The sequence below is a fragment of the Megascapheus bottae genome, chromosome 13 (genome assembly GCF_031878675.1).
Source record: "Megascapheus bottae isolate mThoBot1 chromosome 13, mThoBot2.hap1, whole genome shotgun sequence".
Classification (NCBI taxonomy): Eukaryota; Metazoa; Chordata; class Mammalia; order Rodentia; family Geomyidae; genus Megascapheus; species Megascapheus bottae.
In genome coordinates, this window is record NC_143521.1 from 56737227 (window position 1) to 56759479 (window position 22253).

The window sequence follows — 22253 nt, forward strand, 5'->3', positions numbered from 1 at the left end:
CAAGTTTGAAGCTCTGAGTTGAAACCAGGACTGTCAGGATCATTTTAAAACATCAAATCCAGCTTGCCTGGCCACTGACTTATGCATGGAAACCTCCCTCTACCCTTGGTCCCACTCCCTCCCTCTCCTCCCCTGCCCCAGGTTTGTTCTCTCTCCATCACTGGAATCATGCTAAGCTGGGAGGTCTTCTGCAGACAGAGACAAAGCCACTTGGACTCTTGGCCCAACCCCAGACATACTAACCAAGGACCACCTGCCTTGTGGTCATCTTCTCCTTCCCACAGGAGAGCACCTGGCCGTACCTGTTTGGGGTGATCATTGTGCCTGCCTTGGTGCAGCTGACAGTCCTGCCCTTTCTCCCTGAGAGCCCTCGCTACCTGCTCCTGGAGAAGTGTGACGAGACAGGAGCTACGAAAGGTAGGGGCCCTGACCCTTTGTGAGTGGGGTTGACGCTGCAACACAGTGTGCCGATGCTTAGACCAGTGGACACAGGAAGTGGTGCCAGGGGGGCCAGTGGACACAGGAAGTGGTGCCATCTTGATTCCTTCCTGCAGGTACTGTGCTGGACACCACAGGACCTTTTTCTTATTTAGCTTTCTGAAGGAGACACCCAGGGAGTCTGGAAATGTCAAGAAAGACAGGATAAGACCCACCTCTCCTCCCTCTCCACTCTGGGAATGTTGCAAAGTTGGTTTTCCTAGTGGTCTTGGTACATGGTGGCTTTCATGCTTTTTCTCTCTGTTCCAACTTCCCCTGCCTTCACATTTATAAGCAAGGTCAGAGAAAAATGCAGGCACAGAATGAACATCCACATGGCATAGGAAGAAGCTCCCTTAGGGGAGGGAGGCTCACATGGGATCTGGAAATGGCCCCAAGTGGCTTTCCCTTGATGTCCAAATGGTGGAGTACAGTGACAGATTCTAGAGTTCGGCTTTCACAGTCAGAGTCATCACACAGAGCTCCAAATGGGCAAAACCAATTTGCCAAGAAGTAGACAGTATAGAATGAGCCACCCAGTTGTTTTTCTGTATAAACTGAGACCTGGTTGGTAGCATGGTGGTCAAGTAAGAGGGCTTAGATAAACAGTTCTGCCATTTGAGCTTGTCGCTCCTTAGGCAGGCTGGCTTTGAGGCAGCAGAGATTCGTTCTGGACATGAAGGAATCCTTCAGCTGGAAGTCCGCAGCAAGTTCCACATGTGCGGAGTCCTGGGAAGGTTCAACTGTGGACCACACAGACAGAGCCTTCTTCAGTGTCTTGTAGAGGAAGTTCTCTTTTAAAAGGCACTAATCCCACTCCAGCCTAATGGCATGGGTTTTTAACTCACCTACTAGGACATTAGAGATGGCAAGATCAAGATTCAAGGCCAGCCCAGAGTGTTAACCAAGGTTATTTCAATGACCTTGGTGGTTTTGATGGGGAACCTCACAGAACATGGAATATAGAAGGAGATGGAGACAAGTCTGTGAGTTGAACGCACTTGGCATTCAGCCAGCAACCCAACCACTAGAGAAAGGAATTTGAGAAGTGGAAATGCCATCAGTGAATTTCTACCTTCTCTAGTGTCAATGTATTTGTTTTGGCAAAATAATGAGAAAAAGCTACCTTCATATATTTTAGCAATCTTCCAACTGAATCTCGTCAGTTGCAAGATTTTTAAACAAAAATGTTTTTCAAATGTGTGTGTGCACACAAGGACTAAAAGCTTGAAGTCAGGATGTGAGCACTGTCCCTTACATTTTTAATCAAGGATATTGCTCTACCACTTGAGCCACATCTCCACTTCCAGATTTTAGCTGGTTAATTGCAGATAAGTCTCTCAGTTTTGTCTGCCTGGACTGACAAAAGTGAACCTTGTAGCTTAGGACTATAGGCATAAGTCACCCAACACCTAACTTTTTTCAAACCCTTTACAAGTGGTATTTTTTAATGTGAAGATATGAAAACTTTAGTGATTCAGTGACCTCAGTACTTGAGATGGGCTACCAAACCATATGGTGATAGGAACATTTCCAAATAGTCCCTTTTCCTGCCATGATTTCTCCTGAAAAGTTGCTGCTTTCTCATTCCAAAATAGCATCTTGAGGGAAAGTGGCAGAAAACATGGGAAGGGGTATCAGTGTTCAAGAAGGAATGTACCAATTACTTGATGAATATAACTGTAATCCCTCTACATATCACCCCGGTGATGAAGTGCAATTTAAAATAGCATCTTTACCTAGAGGAAATAGATTAATTACATTTTAAGCTTTAAAGATCCCTATTAGGCCAAATGGTGAAGGATCAAGCCTGTAATCCTACTCAAAAGGCTGAGATCTGAGGAAGAACTGTGATTCAAAGCCAGCCCAGGGAAACAAAGTCCATGAGACCCTTCTATCTAATAAATTACTAAAAAGCCAGACATGGAGCTGTCACTTAAGTGGTAGAGCTCTAGCCTTCATCAGAAAAGCACAGGGACAGCACCCAGTTCCTGAGTTTAAGTCCCAGGACTGGTGCACGTAAGTGCATGTATGAATGTGCTGGCACACATGCGCGCGCGCGCGCACACACACACACACACACACACACACACACACACACACACACACTCCTGCTTGGCTCTATCAATGGCCGTGAAGGACAACAACAGGCTTGGACCTAGCTAGAGGAGAGGTAGCACGTCCCATCTCAGTCTGTGCTGCTGTGGTTTTCGCAATTTCCAGTTCTGTGGGCACAGTGTTCTTTTGAATCCCTTAAATGAACACCTGTACATTTCTTAGGATTACTTCAATTAAAACCAAACACTGGGGCTAGGATCATGGTAGAGTGCTTGCCTAGCATGCACAAAGTCCTGGGTTTGATTCCTTGGTACCACATACATGGAAAAAGCCAGAGTGGAGCTGTAGCTCAAATGGTAGAGTACTAGCCTTGAGAAAGCCCAAGAATAGTGCCCAGGCCCTGAGTTCAAGCCCCAGAACTGACAAAAAAAGACCCAAACCCACTACTATCCTCAAATTCCCCAGCCAGTAAATTGCTAAAAACCAAGAGACACTAAGAACTCTCTCCTTCCCCTCTGTGTCAATCCCATGCGCTCTTGTCATATGAACTGTACAAAGACTTGGGGACTAGTCTTAGTAAAATGCTATAAAAACCATGCCCAGGACCCCACTGTTTCCTCTGTACTCTTCCTTCCTACTGTATTTCGGATCCACAGTTCTGAACAATAAAAAGACATCAAACCTGCACTAAAGCCCAATGACTTCTCCTTCTCCAGTTCCGGAATAGTAAAAAATAAAAGCTTCCACAAAGCCTACTTTTTAAAGTGCTGAGTCCCACACTATGCAAAAGAATGGAAGCCCATTCTCCTCTTGGCACTGATCACAAAAGACCACCACCTGTTCCCTCCTGACACCCCTGGCCCAGATCCCAAAGGGCCCTGTGTCCCATGACCACATGTGGATGCCACCATAATAAAGTGTGGCTCAAGACAATAGAAATTGATTTGGGGCCTATAACTCCGGAGACCAGAAGTCTGAAATCAAGGTGACTGAAGGGCCCTGAGTAATCTCTTAGCCACTGGTAGTAGCCGCTCCTTGGCTCAAGGTCTTCACTGGATTTGGCGCTACCACTCCAGCCTCTGCCCCCATCCACACATAGTTGTCTCCTCTGTGAGTCACTGAAAGAGAAAGAGTCACAAGTTCAAGGCCCCTGTCATCCAACATGTCCTCAAATCTCTATTAACCTTGCAGACTTTCCAAAGATGGCCAGATGCATAGGTGCCAGGAGACATTTGAGACATCTTTATGGGGACAAGATTCAATCCATCACATCATATCCCATCCCTCAACCAAAGAGAGAAGGCAATAAATGCCTCTTGCGTCAATCCTTAGTTTATTTACTCCTTGCTCACTGATAATCACACTGTTCTAATGACCTCATTAAACAGCCCAATGGTATTATGTCCATGCTACAGATGAGGAAACGGAGGCACAGAAACATAGTAGGTAGAGGAGCTAGGATTTAAGCCCTGGCAACATGATCAGGAGTCATCCTCTGAGCCTTCCTGTCCTACTGTTACACAACCCAGCTGCAGGTGCACATTTGCTAGGCAGGCAAAAAATCACTTAAGTTGTCCTAGCAGCCTTCATCAGGCCTGCGGAATGGGGCGTGTGAGCTGTAGTGAGTGACTTGCCAACGTCTCACAAGGGACCAGCAGCAGGACCAGCACCTAGCTCTGTCTCCTGGGCTTATCTACTTTTCTCTTGGCTCTCACCACTCTGTTTTTTGCTGCGGGTGGCAGGGGGGAGAGGGGAGGGGAGATGCTTTGCAGGCCATTTGAGGTTCTGAGTTGAACTCTCACCAACTTTCAGTCCTCTGTGTCTGAGTCTGAGAGCGAATGCACAACTTCTGTCACCACTTTTTTGATCGGAAGCACTTGCGGGCTGCAAGTCTGACTGGTTCAGAATGTGTGCCTTGCCAGGAGCTGGCGGCTCATGTGTGTAACCATAGCTACTCAGAAGGCTGAGATCTAAGGATAATGGCTCAAAGCCAGCCCGAGCAGGAAAGTCCAAGTCTTCTCTCTTATGAACCACCAGAACATTGAATGTGGCGCTGTGGGCTCACAGTGGTCGAGTGCTAGCGGCCTTCAGCAGAAAAGCTTAGGGACAGCACACAAGCCCTAAGTTCAAGCCTCACAAATCACCAAAAAGGGAAATGTGTCTTTCTTTATCCCTCTTGTGGACATGAAGAAAAGTAGGAGCTCAGCAATATGTGACAGTGACAGCAAGCAACTTGAGGGGACGTGCCATGGGCCAAATTGTGTGTCCCAGATTCCTGTCTTGAAGCCTCAGCCCCACCATGAGTGCCCAGAGATGAGACCTTGAGGCAGTAACTGGGTCAACCTTGCTGGTACTTAATGAAAACACACCAGAGCTTTCTTTGCAGCTGTCGGCAAGCCTGAAAGTGTCTCCTCTCTCCACTTGACTTCAGCCAGCAGCACTTTGGTCTTGAGCCCCAGTCTCCAGAGAGTGGAAAACAAATGCCTGCAATCCAACCCTCACCCTAGCATCCACTGTCACAGCAGCCGGAAGTGACTAAGACACCAGCGTTCCGCCTCTCACTCATAACCTATGTCCCCATTTCTAAGCCCAGAGCTCAGCTCAGCCAGCATCTCCCAGATAGACAGGTCCCTGGAAGGCTCAGAGATGGTGCTGCCCACATAGTCCAGCTGAGCACCCATCACCTAAGCTACCATTCTTCTCTCCTGAATTTTAAGATGAAGGCCTGGCATTCTTAGAAACAAATTAGACCTTCAGGGAAAGACCACAGGCGATCCACAACCAGGGCAAGCACCCACTGAGTGCTTCTCAGTACTAAGTCCACATCTATTAAGTACCTTTTGCCATGGAGGGTGGCATACTCTAGGGACTGAGCATGGATTATTTTTTTTTTGGAGTGGCATTATTCTGTGTGTGGAGTTTGGCTGAGAGCTTCCTTCCAGTCCATGGGAAAAGAGAAAGAAATATAGATGTTTTCCTTGTTCAGTAATTGGAAAACATGTATGTCAAGAAGAAAAGAGAAATATATTACTGCCTCCCAACTCTAGAATTATTTTCCATGTTGCCTCTTGGACTTTGGAGACATGTTAGAGATAAAATGATGTTGTATGCAGTGCAGAAATATTTGTTATGCATTTTGGTTACTTCTCTTCTTCACCTTGGGAAAATTTTAAATCACAGCTTTCAAAGAGACACTGGAAGCAGTTTTCAATGCCATGCTGGAAAGAACACTCCACAGCCTTGATGAGCTTGCGCTTTGAAAAATCTGGAGTGAATTTAACAGCTTTCCCTTCCTCCCCGCCCCCCTGCTTAAGAGGAGCGATTTCATACACCCCATGGTGCTGAGCTGCTCGCAGTGCCTGGCCTGGCCTGGTCTGGCCTGGCCATAGAGAAACCTGGAACCGCCCCCCTCTTCCCTTGGGCAGACTATCAGAACACTGAATATTCAAACCTGAGCTCTAAATGCCTGCCCCCTGCTCTGATCATCACCATCTCAGCCCACCTTCGAGCTCTCCTCTGCAGAACTGCATGCAATTAAGATCTCGGGAAATCAATGCATGCTTCTCTGTGGCTAGAACTTCACAGTGTTAAGCCCGGAAGTGGCACAGAACATAGCCCCCCATGCAAGCCTAGGAAGGCTGAGCGCTCAGAGACGTTCATCTTGATGCATACGCATCCGAGGGCAGATCTGGAGGCTCGTTTTGGAGGATCCTTTAAAAAGAGGCCTTGAAGGCTGTTGGGTTCAGTCCTCTTCCCAATGAGTGCTGACTTTGGAGTATGCTGGCCAAGCAGGCATGGGTGCCCTCTGGCACCTCCCCAGGGTCAGGCAAACAGGAGACACCCAATGAAGGCACCTAGGGACAGCAGCTGTTGTGGAACAAACTCTGAGCTAGGGGTTCGTGTGTTTGGCACTGCATAATTGTCGCCAGAACCGCTCAGGGCAGCATGCACAGGGGTGGCCACCCTCCCCCAGCTCAGTTGTGCCCTCCCTGCCTGCAGCACTCCAGAAGTTCCTGGGAAAAGATGATGTCTCGCAGGAGGTGAACGAGGCCCTGTCTGAAAGCAGGATGCAGAGGAATGCCCACCTGGCCTCGGTCCTGGAGCTGCTGCGGGCCCCCTCTGTCCGCTGGCAGGTCATCACTGTGGTCGTCACCATGGCCTGTTACCAGCTCTGTGGCCTCAACGCGGTAAGTGCCACGTGCCAGCGGGAACCCAGGTGATGGGCGGAGAGGGCCAGGTGTAAATGCCAGCTCCACCAACCTCTGCCCATGCTGTGCCGTACAGTGGCCTTGCCGCAGATGAGCAGTGTAGGCTGGGTTCTGGCTCCAACGTGTAACTTCGGCTTGAGCCAGCCACAGGGCTTTCAATTACATCTTGGGATGTGGGTGGAAGTTTTTCCATGAAGTCTCAGGTCCTCTGAGCAGTACCACCATCTCTTCCTCCTGTGCTCATGGGAGGAATCTTTATCATCATTGTTGATCTAGGATCCTTCAGGATCCAGGGTCCCTGGAAGAGACTCTTACCAGATGCGCCCATGCTCCCCTTGAGGGCAAAGTCTCAGCTGTGTAGGAGCATGGCTGGGCCTAGAGGATGGGTGATGGTTGGCTGCCAGGGGCCTTGAAGGCCCCCAGGAACACAGCACTATGTTTCTGTGGGATGAGCAGACCTGGGGCCCAGCCCAGGCAGCAGGGCATGTTTGGGGTGTGGAAGGGACTGGAAGGGAGGGTGGTGGCAAGGAGTTATAAGCAGGTATGCTATGCTGTATTCCAACACCACCACTCTATCTTCTCAGAAATACAAGCAGGGTAGGAGTGTGGCTTAGTGGTAGAGTGCTTGCCTAGCATGCATGAAGCCCTGGGTTTGATTCCTCAGTACCACATACACAGAAAAAGGCAGAAGTGATGCAGAGGATCAACTGGTAGAGCACTAACTTTGAGAAAACCCAAGGACAGTGCCCAGGCCCTGAGTTCAAGCCCCAACACTGTCAAAGCAAGCATGATTGGTCCACCAATAGAAGTGTGGATGTCCACTGAGAAATCTGTGCAGAAGTTTGTGCTCCCTTTCCACGTGTGCCTGTCACTAAAAACTAACTAAATCTTCTCCCTCCCTCCACTTCATGAACAATCTTGACTACCCAAAGGCTGGTCACAGGGAAAGTTAGTCGAAACAAGAGTTGCCTCCAAAGAGCAGAGCAGAGGTCAACACGTGCCAGCCGTCCCAGAGCCTGACAGGTTGGACCAGTGAGCTCTGATAGTTGGGGTTTCCCGGAGTAACTGGCAGACTTGGCACGTGCTCAGGACCTTGGAGTGGGTCTCCTCATCCAAATTCACAAAGGCCAGCCAGGTGGGTAGCTTCCTGCCCACCCTTCTGAGATTCTAACCTATGGACCCCAACTCAGAGTGGATACTGAATCGTGACAACCTTCCTTAGTTGTGGGCACAGAGCAAGGGCGGCCATGATGGTTCTGCTGTTTTAACCTGGGGAGAATGAGTTGCCTGGACCACATGGCTAGTTGGAGAAAGAATCAAGTCTCCAGGTTCCTCCCCAGCAACCAATGTTCCTGTGAGTGAGGAGGGCGTCTGGCATCATGTGGCACCCTGACAGTCACCTATGCAGGAAGGCAGGCTTCCTGCCTCAGAAGGGAGGAGGAAGAGCTGTGACCAGGCCGGGGTTATCTTGATTTGCTCAGGACGGTCTCAACATAGGCCTTGGTGACCTGAGACCAGAATTCCTTCTCCCAGAGGAGCCCAAGTCTGGATAAGCAATTATACAATCACTCCAGTCAAGGCAGAGAGAGTAACTTCCTGCTCCAGGGCTGGTTATGCCAGGGTTTCTAGGCCCAGATATACAGACTATGGGAATGTCAGCACATTTATACCCGATAGGTTTATTATGACAGTTTTCTAGCGGGTGATAGTAAGGCAGGACAGGGACCTACCCTAATTTTCACAAAGTTATCCTGAGAATAGTAATTCTCAGGATTGACCCCACATCACCTAACATTCCAAAAGGGCTGCTGATGCTCCAGATACCACACCCACCATCCTGACAGCAGAAAGGCAAGGCAAGAGAAAAATAAAAAGGGTGATGAACACATGTAATTGATGAAAAGCTCTGTTTAAAAATGAAAGAAAGAATTCCTAGGAGCCAACACTAGTCCTGTCTCTATCTCATGGTCATACTTCTCAACAAGGAAGACTCAGCCGCGCCCTCGCCAGCCGGACACAGGCACACGTGAGGTCTGTTCGTGAAGAAGGGAATGGCACGGCTCACTGAACTAGACAAGGGCCCCTCACTGACCTCCCCCCTCCCCGCTTTCACACGCTGCAGATCTGGTTCTACACCAACAACATCTTCAGGAAAGCAGGGATTGAGCAGGAGAAGACCCCGTACATCACTCTGAGCACTGGCGGCATCGAGACGCTGGCCTCCATCTTCTCGGTGAGTTACCCAAGGCCTGAGCATTGGGGAGGTGGGGTGGGGGAGGGACAGCCCTGTGGGGACTCAGACAACCTCCATGGCTGTCCACTGACACACCATCCACCCACTGAGTTGCCCTTCTCCATCTCGCTCTCATCTATAGTAGCATTAACAACCTCTTCTTTCCAAGACCAAGAGAACCTGAATGCCGGCTCTCCAGAACTCCTTGGTGTGAGATTCTGAACAATACACTCAACCTCCCACCTTTTGCCTCAGTTTCCTCTTGCATGGGATTTCATGCCCTTGCTCTCATGTTGACAGCTGGTCTGGGCCAACAGCTCTGAGTTCATTTGCTCATCTGTGAAATGGGCCTCTTGTGACCATCTACAACTGACCAAAAAAAGAAATAATAACCCCAAAGATGTTCACATCCTAAATCCCAGGAGCTGTGACTATGTCACCTGGGATTGTCTTAGTGGGTTCCAGAGACTCTTGGGGACACGTGTGTGTGTGTGTGTGTGTGTGTGTGTGTGTGTGTGTGTGTGTGTGTGTTCCAATACTAGGACTTGAACTCAGGTCCAGGCCACTCTCCCTCCCCTTTCAGCTCAAATTTAGTGCTCTACCACTGGAGCCATGCCTCTACTTCTGACTTTTTGCCAATTTGTTGGAGACAAGAGACTCATGGACTCTTCTACCCAAGCTGGCTGTGAACTGAGATCTTCTTTGATCTCAGCCTCCTGAGTAGCTGGGGTCACAGGTGAGAGCCACCAGAACCTGGCCAGATGCAGCACATGTTTTTGGCACTTCTGTGGCTTGAACTCCAGGCCTGGGCACTGTCCTTGGGTTTTCTTAAGGCTAACACTCTACCACTTTAGCCACAGCACCACTTCTGAATTTTTCTGCATATGTGGTACTGAGGAATCGAACCCAGGGTTTTGTGCGTGCTAGGTGAGCACTCTACACTAGGCCACACTCCCAGACCCCAGCACATTTTTTAAAGGAGAAAGTGGCTGGAGGTAACCAAGCAGACAGGAGAGTATTTGGGTTCTACACTCTCCTGACCTTCACAGACTAGCTCGGTGACCTTGTGCCAGCCTTTCAGCCTCTCTGATGTCCATTTTTTTCTTGAGGAGAGCAGAGATGATAACGGATCTGTCTCGACTGGTATTGTGAAGATTATGCTATACTATATCTTGCTTAGAATAGATACCAATATTAATTATTATTATAGGTCGAATGCTGATTCTTCAGAATTAATACTTTCAAATCCTCAGCACCTCAGAATCAGACCCGATTTGGAAATAGAGTTGTTACTGATGTCATTACTTCAGCAAAGATGGAGTTAAACTAGAGTTGTTTGGACCCCTAGTCCAGTAAACTGTCCCCTTACAAGAAGGGGAGATCGAACCCAGACACACACCCCAAAAGACCCAACAGACAAGGCATACCAGACAGAGCTGGCACGAGATGCCCGGCTCTCCTGGAGGGGTGCTGGCTACTGAGTTGAATGACCCTGGACTCAGGACTCCCATCACCCCAGGGGGCTTCAGTAACTTTCCAAAGCAGTGCGCATCTTTAGTTCGCATCCTCACATGGAGGACGAATGCCGTGTTGTTGCTAATCTCTTTGGACAACATGTCTTTTAAAGGAAGGAGCCTGGACCCCAGGAGTCCCTTCCCATTCAGGGAGGACACCTTGTCTGCTCTTTGCTCAGGTGACAGCTTCATTGAAGTGATGTCAGGAAAATGAGACAAGCCCTTTCCTACAAAGCCCCTGAATGTGGACATGGCTCTCAGCTGCTCCGTTTTGGGTACACTTGTGGATACTGAGATTGGGGAAGGCTCACTTGAGAACCCCACACCCCATCATACATGATGGCAAGTGCTCTGCCAGGAGCTGTAGAGACCTGCAAACCTGGGAAACCACAAACCAATGTGGGTTTGTTTTAGTTACATTGTTGTAACAATGTAACACATTTGTTGCATGCATTGCCTCCTGGTAACATGGTTGATGGAGGCAGTGTGCCTATGTAATATGTCCAACCCCACTGTTGGCACATGCATTAATATCCTTGTAGCCATGTGGATCATAGAGTGACAATGTAACACACCTTGATACTCCAGCTATAGCAGTGGGAGTTTGATGTTGAGGGGAGGGGAGGATTTCGGTACTCGTGTCAGCTTCTGGTCACTCGGGGCCGCCCATGTCCTCTAACACACTTCTGACACAAAGTTCCCACATAGTCCCGTTATTTGGGCCCTACCCTAGGGGCCACAAGAATGACTACAACATCCTTGCATTGCAGTAAAAATATGTTTTTACATGATCAGGAAAGTTTTGCTTGGCTGGGCACTGGGAATAGTAAAAGAATAAAGACACAGACTCCAGGGACAGAAATTTGCAGCCCCATAAACTAATTCTGATTTTTTTCTTCCTCCTTTGCTTTAAGTGAAGAAAAGCTCAACATATAAAACTAAAACATGAGCAAGTAAAATACTTGCATATTCCCCCACAAAATTAACCTTTAGAAATGATTGCTGTGTATATTTGTAAAGGGTCTATTAGTGTAATTGTATTTCACATAATGTATATATATATCACAATTCTATAGAAGTATATATTTAGCATCTAAACATTCCAGATATATTTTATCAATTCAATTCTTAGTGGATTTATTTTTCTTTTCACATCCTTTTCAGTATAAATAATACAGCAGTTATGACCTCTGACCATGAATCTTTGACCAGTTCTCCTTAGAATAAATAACCATGATGACAAAGGGCAAGAATTCGGGAACTCTCCAGCCACTGCTGGGAGGGGGAGAGAATCTGCCCACTTCCTATTCCTCTGAGAAGTTTTCTCTGTCTGACTTTTGATAAATCCCATCATTGCTCTTGGCCTCCCTGTATCCCACACCAAGAAGAAACTAACTGTCCAGATGCCCAGCCGGGGACATCAGTACCCACAAAACAGAAGCTCAGGGTTGTTTCCTATAAGGCTGGCCTTCTGTTTCCTTCTTCCAGGCATTCTTCCTCCAGGAGAGGAAGAAGAGAGACTGACACATAGCAACAACTCAAATTGGATTTCTCTTCCTCCCCCTTTTCTTTCTCAGAATAATCTTTGATTCTCCGTCTCTGGCTGGGAGAAAGTAGCCAGTGGCTTGTTGTCCCTGTCAAACAACCTTGACCCCTGACCCTAGGCTAGCTCCTAGGGCCACCATTCTCTCAATTTGCTGCTCACAGTAGACTGATAAAGCGCTGTCCTGTGCTCTTCCCCTTCCCCAGGGTCTGGTCATTGAGCGCCTGGGAAGGAGGGCTCTGCTCATCGGTGGTTTCGGGCTCATGGGCCTCTTCTTCGGGACCCTCACTGTCACATTGACTCTGCAGGTGAGGCCTTGAGGGAGGGGCTGCAGCATGGGGTGGAGTGGGGACCTTTATGAATGGATCCTGGCATTAGGAGACATTCACGGCCACTGAGGAGCTGTGTGCTTTGAAGCAGGATGTGTCTGTCCTCTCTGTGTTCCTCAGCTTGCCTGTCTGAGGAGTGGAGGAGGTCACAGGAGGTGGCCTCTAAGAGGTCTCTTTTAGTTCTCTCACCTTGCATCACAGGGTGCCAGGCAATGCCTGCTGGCCCCTTCCCAGGTCACCAGGATGCCCTGGCTGCAGCAGAGGCTCTGGGGCTGGCATTTGGATCCACTTACTGTGGAAAGCTTGGCAAGCCACTCACTGCAGCTGCTCCTCTTGTGTCCCACTCTGAAGTGGGACAGTCAACTCCCCCACAATCCCCCCACACACACCCTGAGATGCTCTGAGGATTCAATGGAAATGCACTTGGAACAGATACTCAGGGGGGAAGAGATACCGGTATGCTTCATCCTTACAATATTCCGATTTTCTCTTTTGCTAGAAATGAGGAAGCCAGTGCATGCACCATGAGTGGCAAAACTCAACAGTAGCAGATCTGGGATTGGATCCTAAGACTTAGGGATTCCAAACCCCACATCCTTTCTGCCCCCCCACCTCCACAAGGCAGTGTGCATTAACTGAACACATACTATGTGTCTTGAATGAGTGTTCATCCCCAACTTGCAGTCTCAGGATACTTGATTGTTTTCAGAAATGAATCATAAAAATTAAAAATCAGGCACAGTGCTCATCTACTGGAGGTGTTAGTGTTCAGACATTTCTAGAAGAGAGAATGGCATAGTGATGAGTGAGGAAGTCACTGACCAGCAGAGAATACAATCATCTCCCTTGGGATCAGCGCGCTGTGGGGACATGTCATCTCCTTTCTAATGGCAGCCCCTTCCCCACCCCCACTGCTTTCCCCTCAGGACCACGCCCCCTGGGTCCCTTACCTGAGCATTTTGTGCATCCTGGCCACCATCGCCTCCTTCTGCAGTGGACCAGGTAAGGGACCACTCTGCTCTGTGCCTCACCAGGAGCTCATGGCACCACTGAGGTCGGGGGGGGGGGTCTCTTTGTAAGATGGGGAACAGACAGAAGCAAAGCCTGCGCCTTAACTTAAATGTGGTGGAATGCCTTTAAAAGGAGGTGTGAAACTAACTCAAAGATAAGTGGATCACAAGTAACACAGTGACAATGCCGGCGAGCTGTAAGCCAGATTCAGGACTGGTTTGGGCTCAGTCAGACAATCAAGGCATAGTCTGTGGCAACAGGAGGCACTGGGTAGTGTGGAAGATAGGATGATGCTGGTATCAGGGGTGTAACTTGAAATACCCATGCACCTTCTCCTTGAGGCAAGTCCATGGCTCTTTTGGTTTAATTTCTGTGGGGATGAAAAATGAAGTTTCTAGCAAAAGGAATGAAATTGAGCTTCTGTCTATTTGCTTGGCTGATTCCCATGGGTCATTGCCGCCCAGGTTCTATTTGATGACAAATGAAAGGCATATGTCACCCTCTGAGACCTCAGTGCTATAATGAGATGTCCAAGTGTGTCATACAGTGATGGGAACTGCCTTGAGCACACACACACACACACACACACACACACACACACACACACACACACACACACGTGCACGCACATACACACAAATGCACATACACAAATGCACACCCATTTCCTGCTGAGAGGCTGGAGGGAGGAGAAGGGACTGCTCAGGAGGGGTGGGCAAGCAGCTGGAGCTTGAGCACGAGCACGTGTTGCAGCATCTCTGTATCAGAAGTGTGGGCAGTGAAGGCTCACTGCGCATTGACTGTGTGCCAGGCCCTATTCTAGTGCACATAAACTATTACGTGAATATAACATAACATGGAGTCAAATTGTTAAATGAAAAAAATCACTCAGAATTAAATCTTTTTGAATAATCCCAGAGCACAGGAGATAGGTAAAACCACAAAGATGGCTTCCAATGTTTCTTTACCATCAGAGGGTACACTCTGGTCCAGACTGGACATTTCACACAGCAACACCATTTTATTCCTTTCCCTAATTGCATGACTCTGTCAATGAACCGATGTTGGGTGGATTGAGTGGTATGTGCCTGTCATGCTCACTGAACTAGAATTGCAGGTGAGATAGAAAATAGGAGAATCACAGTCCAAGCACACAAAAGGCTGGACGTTAAACCCTTTCTCAAAAATAACCAGTGTAGGGGCTGGGAGTGTGGCCTAGTGGTAGAGTGCTTGCCTAGCATGCATGAAGACCTGGGTTCAATTCCTCAGTACCATATGCATAGGAAAAACCCAGAAGTGGTGCTGTGGCTCAAGTGGTAGAGCTCTAGTCTTGAGAAAGCCCAAGGACAGTGCTCAGGCCATGAGTTCAAAGCCCAGGACTGGCAAAAAAATAATAACCAGTGCAAAACAGGGTTGAAGGTATGGATCTACAGTAGGATATCTGCCTAGCAAGCTCAGGACCCTGAGTTCAAACCCCAGTATTGAAACAAAAAACTTCTTTATTGAAAGTTAACCAAGTCTTGATCTCTGGGGCTGGATATTTCATTAAAAAGCAAAACAAAACGAAATGCAAGAACTGCTAGGCTGCACAGTGAGGTTTTTGGTTTGGTTTGGTTTTGTCGGTGCTGGGATTTGAGCCCTGGGCCTGGATGCTGCGCCTGAGCTCTTCAGCTCATGGATACCACCCTACCCCTGGAGCCACAGCGCCAGAGCGGTTTTCTAGTAGTTAATTGGAGCTAAGAGTCTCGTGGACTTGAACTGCGATCCTCAGATCTCAGCCTCCTGAGTAGCTGGGATGACAGGCGTGAGCCACCGTGCCCAGCTCTGCACAGCGGTTTTCAACCTCAACAAATACACCTGGGCATCTATGAGCGTATGGTTTCGTGATGGCAACTGAGGAAAAAATGCGCATGCTCAGGAGGCACGGTGCCCACTCTGCTCTGGGGATGGCTAGGTTCATTTTCCCACGATGCCGTCCAGCCTCTGCCAAAGGCAGGCTGCCTCCCAAAGCTGTCAGCCTCATTGCCTCTCTCAACTCCCTTCACTTCTGGGGCATTATCTCCCCTCCCAGGAGGGACTGTGGCTGTTGAAAATGTGGGACCTTCTCCACATCCACTGAGCTACAGAATGTATGCACAGGGACGTAGGGCATTGCTTCTCCAGTTTCTTGGATTTGCTTTTCAATTTATTTTACACTTCACTGGGTCAAATCCACACGTAAGCCTGTAGCTTACTCAAAAGGCAGCGATTTGGGGATTGAAGTTTGAAACCAACCAGGGCAGGAAAGTCTTTGAGACTCTTTAGTTTGAACTTAAGGGCAAAAAAAAAAAAGAGCAGGAAATGAAGGTGTGACTCAAGTGGTAGAGACCCAGCCTTGAATGAAAAAGCTAAAGGACAGTGCTCTGAGTTCAACCCCCAGGACCAGTGTGTACACACACACACACACACACACACACACACACACACACACCATCTAGGAGCCTTAAACACCACATCCTGGTCTTGTGGATGCCAGCCGAGTCAGGATCTCCAGGCAATACCTGCAAGAGCCACAGCCCAGAGCAAGTGGCACTCCGAGACAGCAAAGGGGACACAGCTCCAAGTGTCTGAGGGTTTTCACTAAGAATTTCTGCTTCGTGCTCACCTCTGTTGAGGTCTGGGGGAGGATCTTGAAGCATGAAATTCTTGAGGCAGATACGCAGTGAGAGAAAAGAAACCCATGACTGAGACACCAGCCAGGGTCCCGAAGGACAGGAGAGCACTGGCAGCCAGGAAGTGTCACCCTGCAGAGGGTCCTGTCGACGTTGAGCCCATGCAGTGAGCATGGGTCATTTGGACAAGGGAATGCCATGCTACTTGCTGTGGATTTCGTGCTTCTCATGTTTCTATAACAGCTGTTCTCCTAGAGCAAACAGCAAAAGTCAGCCTTGGGTCGCCATATGTCCCCTTGTGTCCCCACCCAGTTCCATGAATGAACCTGATTGTGTGTGGCTAACCAAACCAGAGCTTTCCCTTTTTCCCTTCCCCAACTCCAGTCCTCCGGGTTCTCATGCCCCAGTACTTGCACACATAGTTTTTTTTTTTATCTCTGTAATCTGCTGTATGTCTGAGGTTTGAGATACCCACTCCACATCAGTTGTTAACCCCAACTATCCACTACTCAAATACACACACACACACACACACACACACATACACACACACACACACACATACCCTGTGTTTAGCTATCAGTCAGGCCTCCCCTACTAAACACAACCCTGGCAGTAGGTGAACCAGACTAGAGAAGCAGTATGGGAACTGCACAGATCAAGGCCCTGTCTGAGGGAAGCTGCCATTTAAATTGTGAGATCATCTCTCTCCACCTTAGTGGACAGAAAGGAACAAAAAGCCCCAGAGAAGTCACCCTGGGAAAGTGGGCCATAGAGATGATGATGAGGAGGAGGAGGAGGAGGAGGAGGACAGAGCCCTCCCGTGTGGGGCTGCTCTCCAGGATTAAATGGGAAGAGCGCTGCTCCCGGGGGAAAGCTGAGGAGCTCGCCCCAGGCAGCCTCGGTGGTGAGCAGATCGATGTAAGGAAATTTGACAGGGAGTTGAAATTAGGCAGAAAGCAAGGAAGGAAGGAAGGCAGCTTCCTGTTACATACTTTATTTGTGTGCATAACCCAGAGGCAGTGGCAGAAATATCTCATAAATGAAGCGTCATAAAAGAGCCTTCCCTTTGAAGAAGAGTTCATTATCACCGAGTGTCTATTCCAGCTGGGAAAAAAAAAATCCCCCAATGGCCTGAGTGTGTGCCCAGCCCCAGGGACGCTCCCAAGGGAGAATTTGTGCCACTGTGACGGTAGAGGTACAGACAAAGACCTAAGAGCCCAGATCCTGGACCCTTGCCATGGGGATACAAGCACAGGAACTCTGCCATTTATTTTACTCACTCCATGTGAAAAGACTGCCCACGTTTGTTAACATTGGAGTGGACCTTCCTGCCATGCCTCTGGCTGCCCACCTGTCAGCTCCTCCTAGAGATGGGACCAAAAGTTCCAGCCCCCTGAGCATGGCTGACTCCTTCCTTACTAAGGAATGCCCCACCCCCAGGCACCTCATTAGCATAAACTCAGATGCTAGGAGATGACGCGTGCAAATAACGACAGCCACTCTGGTTATTCAGGATGTTCTGAGGCTTTGGGGATCTCTGAGGCAAAAACTGGGAAGGAAGATTCAATGCACTGTGTGTGTTTATCACACCACAGGAAAGACTTGCCCTGTGAAGCAGGAGCTGCAGGGCCAGACGTCCACCACAGACCACCATCCATTGTCTGGCCCTGTGGAACCTTCATACAGCCTTCATTGTACAGCCTCCCTGAGGTAGGCAAGAAGCAAGTGAAATAGTCAAAACCACGCTCTCCCTTGCTGTAGACTAAATGCCATCTACATACTCGCCATATCTAAGGAGAAGGAAGCAGAAAACATCTACTCCGATCTACTTCCTGGCTTGGGGAATCTCCCAGGGGAGACAGACTGTGAGTCCATAGGATCAAGACAGAGATGAGGGAATGCATGGATTATCTATACATTGTTTATGCACTACCCTTTTGGATTCTGCCATCTGAGAGCTTGGGTCCCTGATTGTACACAGGTCAGGGTGGAGCCTGGACCCTGAATTTTGAGGGTTTCTGTTCAGTAGCCTTCACCAGGCCTCCAGCCACCTGGTCAGGTGTCAGGGCCAGAGACAGAGCATACACTGGACCCCTAACAGCTGAGAGGAAGTCTCCCTGCATGGCTCCTTGTGAGTAGAGGCACCTGCACCTCTCTGTCTGGTGGATGAATGCATGAACAGTAGACACACAAATGAATAACCAGGAGAGAACCCTAACCATGGCCTCCACCCAACTGCATCAGATAGACCAGACTTCAGATCCCATGACTCAGTCACTCAAAAGTAGAAGTTGAGAGAATCAAAGCTCTAGGCTTACCACAGGCCAAAAAAAAAAAATATGAGACCTCATCTTAATAGAAAAGGCTTGACAAGGTGACATATGCCTTTCATCTCAGCTACAGTGGGAAGAATGAACAAGAGAGCTGCATTCGCGGCCCACCTGAGAAAAACAAGACCCTTGTAAAACAAGACCCAGAGCAAAAGGACTAGGGGCCTAGCTCAAGCAGTAGAGCGCCCATCTGGAAAGTGGAAAGCCCTGAGTTCAAACCCTACTTACATAAAGTCAAGGGTCCAGTGAGAGATGGAGTCTGGACGTCAGTGGTCTGTGTGGGCTGTTTACAGAGCTAGAGGCTAAGGTTAAGGGACACAGCAGAAGGGTAGCAGCTGAGTCCTAGCAAGAACACTACCCCGCAGGACCTCTCTCCAGGCTGGCCATGTTGCCCTCTGTGTCTGGTTAGGCCTAGGGACAGGGCTCATTGGCGCTGCTGCTGGTGGTGGTTTCCGTGGCCTCCACTTCTTTTTCGAGAACTGCCATGGCATTGAAAGGCAGGCAGGGCAGCAGTCATCCCAAGTGATGACAGTGCCCCCTGTTGGTTACGCAGAGGATGGCTGACTGTAGGAACCCAGAGCAGAGCAGATGATGATGGAGATGCATTGGGGACAAATTGGCATTGAGGGAAGAAAGCCAAGCTCCAGGCTAAGGTTCTTTTGCCATCTGTCATCCAGTACTATAATAAAGACCTGAGAGGATCAACCAATAAAGAGAAGAGGGTTTTTATGTTCCTGATCAAGCAGAAATTCTTGGGTAGAAGAAACCATTCCATGAGTGGTTGGCCCTGTTGCTTTGAGCCTGCGATTGCTTAAGCAGCACATGGTGAGAGTGCATGGCGGGAGTTCATGGCGGGGCAAAGCTGCTCATGTCACCTGATGTCCTATTCAGCCTCACCTTTGAGGTCTCCGCAACCTCCCATATGCTTCTGGGAACAAAGACTGCCACCTTGGAAAGGTGGCACTCTAGATCCAGGCGCTAGCACACCAATTCCATTCAAATAGTTGTAAGGTAATTTTCATATCTCATCTGCATTTTATTTCTGCTTATCACTCTTACTGCCTTGTTGCTCAAATATGATTGCATGTGTTGCCATTATAAATCACAACACGCTGGGAGTTAGAAACAACAGCAATGAATTCTCATGGAGATCCGCAAGCTACAGGTTCACACTCAGGGTGTCTTAGGACTAAGCTTTCTCTAAAGGCTGCGGGGAATGCTCTCCCTCTGCCTTCAAAGGTCTCTCTCCTTACAAGGAGAATTCACTATTCAACTACAAGGTTGAATTCACTATTGCTTCATCTTCACTGAGTCCTTTGCAAAATAAGGCCATGTTGCAGGTAGTATAGATGTGCATGTTAACATAGCCTTTTGTGAGTACAAGTCACCACTCTCACCATAGGAATAAACAATTTAAGTGTGCTGCAAGAGAACAACCAATGTCCTCTACTCCCCAACCAGACACAGTTACGATTAACATTTTAATATAATACTGGCTACGATTTACCATCCATTTGCAATGTCGTGGCATCATTCTGAGCCTTTTAGAATTATCTCACTCCATCTCATACCATCTTCTTATTCTCTGAATCTGTGATCTCAAACAACACATCTGCATTTACAGATAGCTCTGGAAGCGGAAAGGCCAGGACCAAAGTTGTGCAGAGCCGCTCTGGGCCAGTGGCTCCACCAGAGAATCTATCTCCTGCCTCTCTCCTAGCTTCTGGTGGCTAGTGGTGCACTACATCCCTCCAATCTCTGTCTCTGTTTTCACATTATCTTCATCTTGATGTGTGTCCCAAAGATCCCTCTGCCTGTGAGGATCTGTATGACTGTACTTGAGACCCAAGCTGATAATTCAGACTTCCTTCAGATCTTTGGCATAATTTTACCTGTGCAAGTCAATTGTCTGTGGCTATGATAACATACCTGAGAAAATTGGCTTAGAAGGAGGAAGGTTTCTTTGAGCTTAGAATTCAGTCAATGGTCCTAGAAGTAAATTATAAAAGACGAGTCATTTTTAGGCTATAGAGGTGGAGTGGATGGAACATCATGAACAGTGGGTTTCATTGTCTGGTACAGCCAGGAGGCTGAGAGACAGCAAATATTGTTGGAGGGTAACTGTGAACAAGTAAAGCCTGCAAAACCTAGCACTTCGCACGGCAGGAAAAACCTAGGCCTGGAAGGGACCCAACCCAGCAGCCATCAAGGCAGTGGTGAGCAGGAAGAAGTTAGCTCCTGTCTGCAGGGCTCTGCCTCCTAATCTGCAAACAGCTGGCTTGGCAGAGAGATCGCTTGTCAAGGCTGGCCCCGATGACAACACAGCTGGCACTTTTAGTCTGTAGAGAATGATTCCTGTCTGTAGTAGGGCCTGCCTCTCTCTCTCTCTCTCTCTCTCTCTCTCTCTCTCTCTCTCTCTCTCTCTCTCTCTCTCTCTCTCTCTCTCTCTCTCTCTCTCTCTCTCTCCAGTGACACCTGTAGTTGCAGGCATGCTTGATGAAGGAAGATACCCAAGGAAGAAAAATCAGCTCATTTTTCTGCTGGGAGGAAATCCTGAGAGAGAACACGGCAAAGCCAGGCAAGGTCACGCATGCACAAGAGTGCTTTAGCCCTGAACCTTCATCTGCCTTGCTGCTCTTTCCTGCCATCATCATGAACAGTGGGTTTCATTGTCACCTGTCACTCAGCCTCACCCTGGCATGGAAGCAAACTGGCACCAGATTCTAGCTTTATCAGGAATCCTGAGAACAACTTTCATTGGCTTTCCTCGCATCACCTCTGTGCCTTCATTCATCAATTAGGGATAATGACCTCTGCTGGGAACGTCACAGGGGAAAAGAAATCAATCGTTGTCCCCCTGTGTTGTTTAGGGTGAATGTTCACTTGACCAATGGAATTGCCGTGGTAGCTCGGTAGACCCAGATCTCAGTCTGCTTTCCGATCTCTGGATCTCTGACCTGTCTCTTCAGCTATAGGACCTCAGGCATAAGTCTTTATGGATGGCTTGCCTGGAACATCCACAGAGCACACCTCCTGCCTTGATGCTACTATTAACACAGCACCTGAGTTTGGAAAACAAGTCATAGAGTGTCCCTGTGCGTTCATAAGATGACTGTGACAATGCCGCCCTCAAGGATGATTTCAAGAATGAAGGGACACTCAGCCCTACTGCCTCCACAGAGGCTCAACACAGCCCCATCTGAAAGAGGAGGGGCTTTCAATCCTGCAGCAGACAGACACAGAGACACCCAAGGGGCCATGATTCACAGATGACAACCTCATTCTCCATTTCTCTGAACCTCAGTCCTGTTAAATACCATACTGAGCCGCTGCCATTCCCGGATTGCCTCTCGTTTGGGATCTCCTGTATGACCCCTGCCCCATCTCATGACATTTCTGCTCCACTCTTCCCAAAATTGAGAACTTGTGTCTCAGGAAATATTCCCTTTGGAGCAATCAGGAAGTCATTCCATTGAGACAACACTCAGTGACCAGAGGCCTGGTTGGCCATCTGTGACATGTCCAAGACTCAGAACACTCTCGGTGTCACATATACCCCAGACCACAAGAAGGGTGGATTACAAACCAACTCCAGGTCAGGAAAGGGGGAAGAATGAGGGAGCTGAGGACTCAGGCAGGGCAGAATTTTGCAAAGCCAAGACGAGCTCACCCCAAAGACAAAGGTCCAAGCCACAGCAGTTTATTTTGAAGAGACCCCAGGGAACAAATGTGAGGCTAGGAGAGAGGACAGGTCGTCTCAGCTGTGTCACAGAGCAAGTTGCAATGAGAACACAGTCCAGCCAGCCGCTCTGGGAAGCTGTAGGGAGGTCATGCAACAGGATGCAGTATGGCTAACCCTCTCCTATTCATCCTGTGGAGATGGGCTCAACCCTGCC

General features: G+C 48.6%; 1 protein-coding gene across 1 annotated transcript in view; it reads left to right on the forward strand.

The window, feature by feature from the left end:
- Slc2a9 (solute carrier family 2 member 9) overlaps nt 1-22253 on the forward strand; it is a 60323-nt gene that overhangs the window by 31240 nt on the left and 6830 nt on the right. Inside the window, exons 6-10 of the mRNA XM_090344107.1 lie at nt 285-417; nt 6535-6722; nt 8866-8976; nt 12240-12341; nt 13289-13364. Coding sequence (XP_090200233.1) covers nt 285-417; nt 6535-6722; nt 8866-8976; nt 12240-12341; nt 13289-13364 — 610 coding nt within the window. The remainder of the gene's footprint in view (nt 1-284; nt 418-6534; nt 6723-8865; nt 8977-12239; nt 12342-13288; nt 13365-22253) is intronic.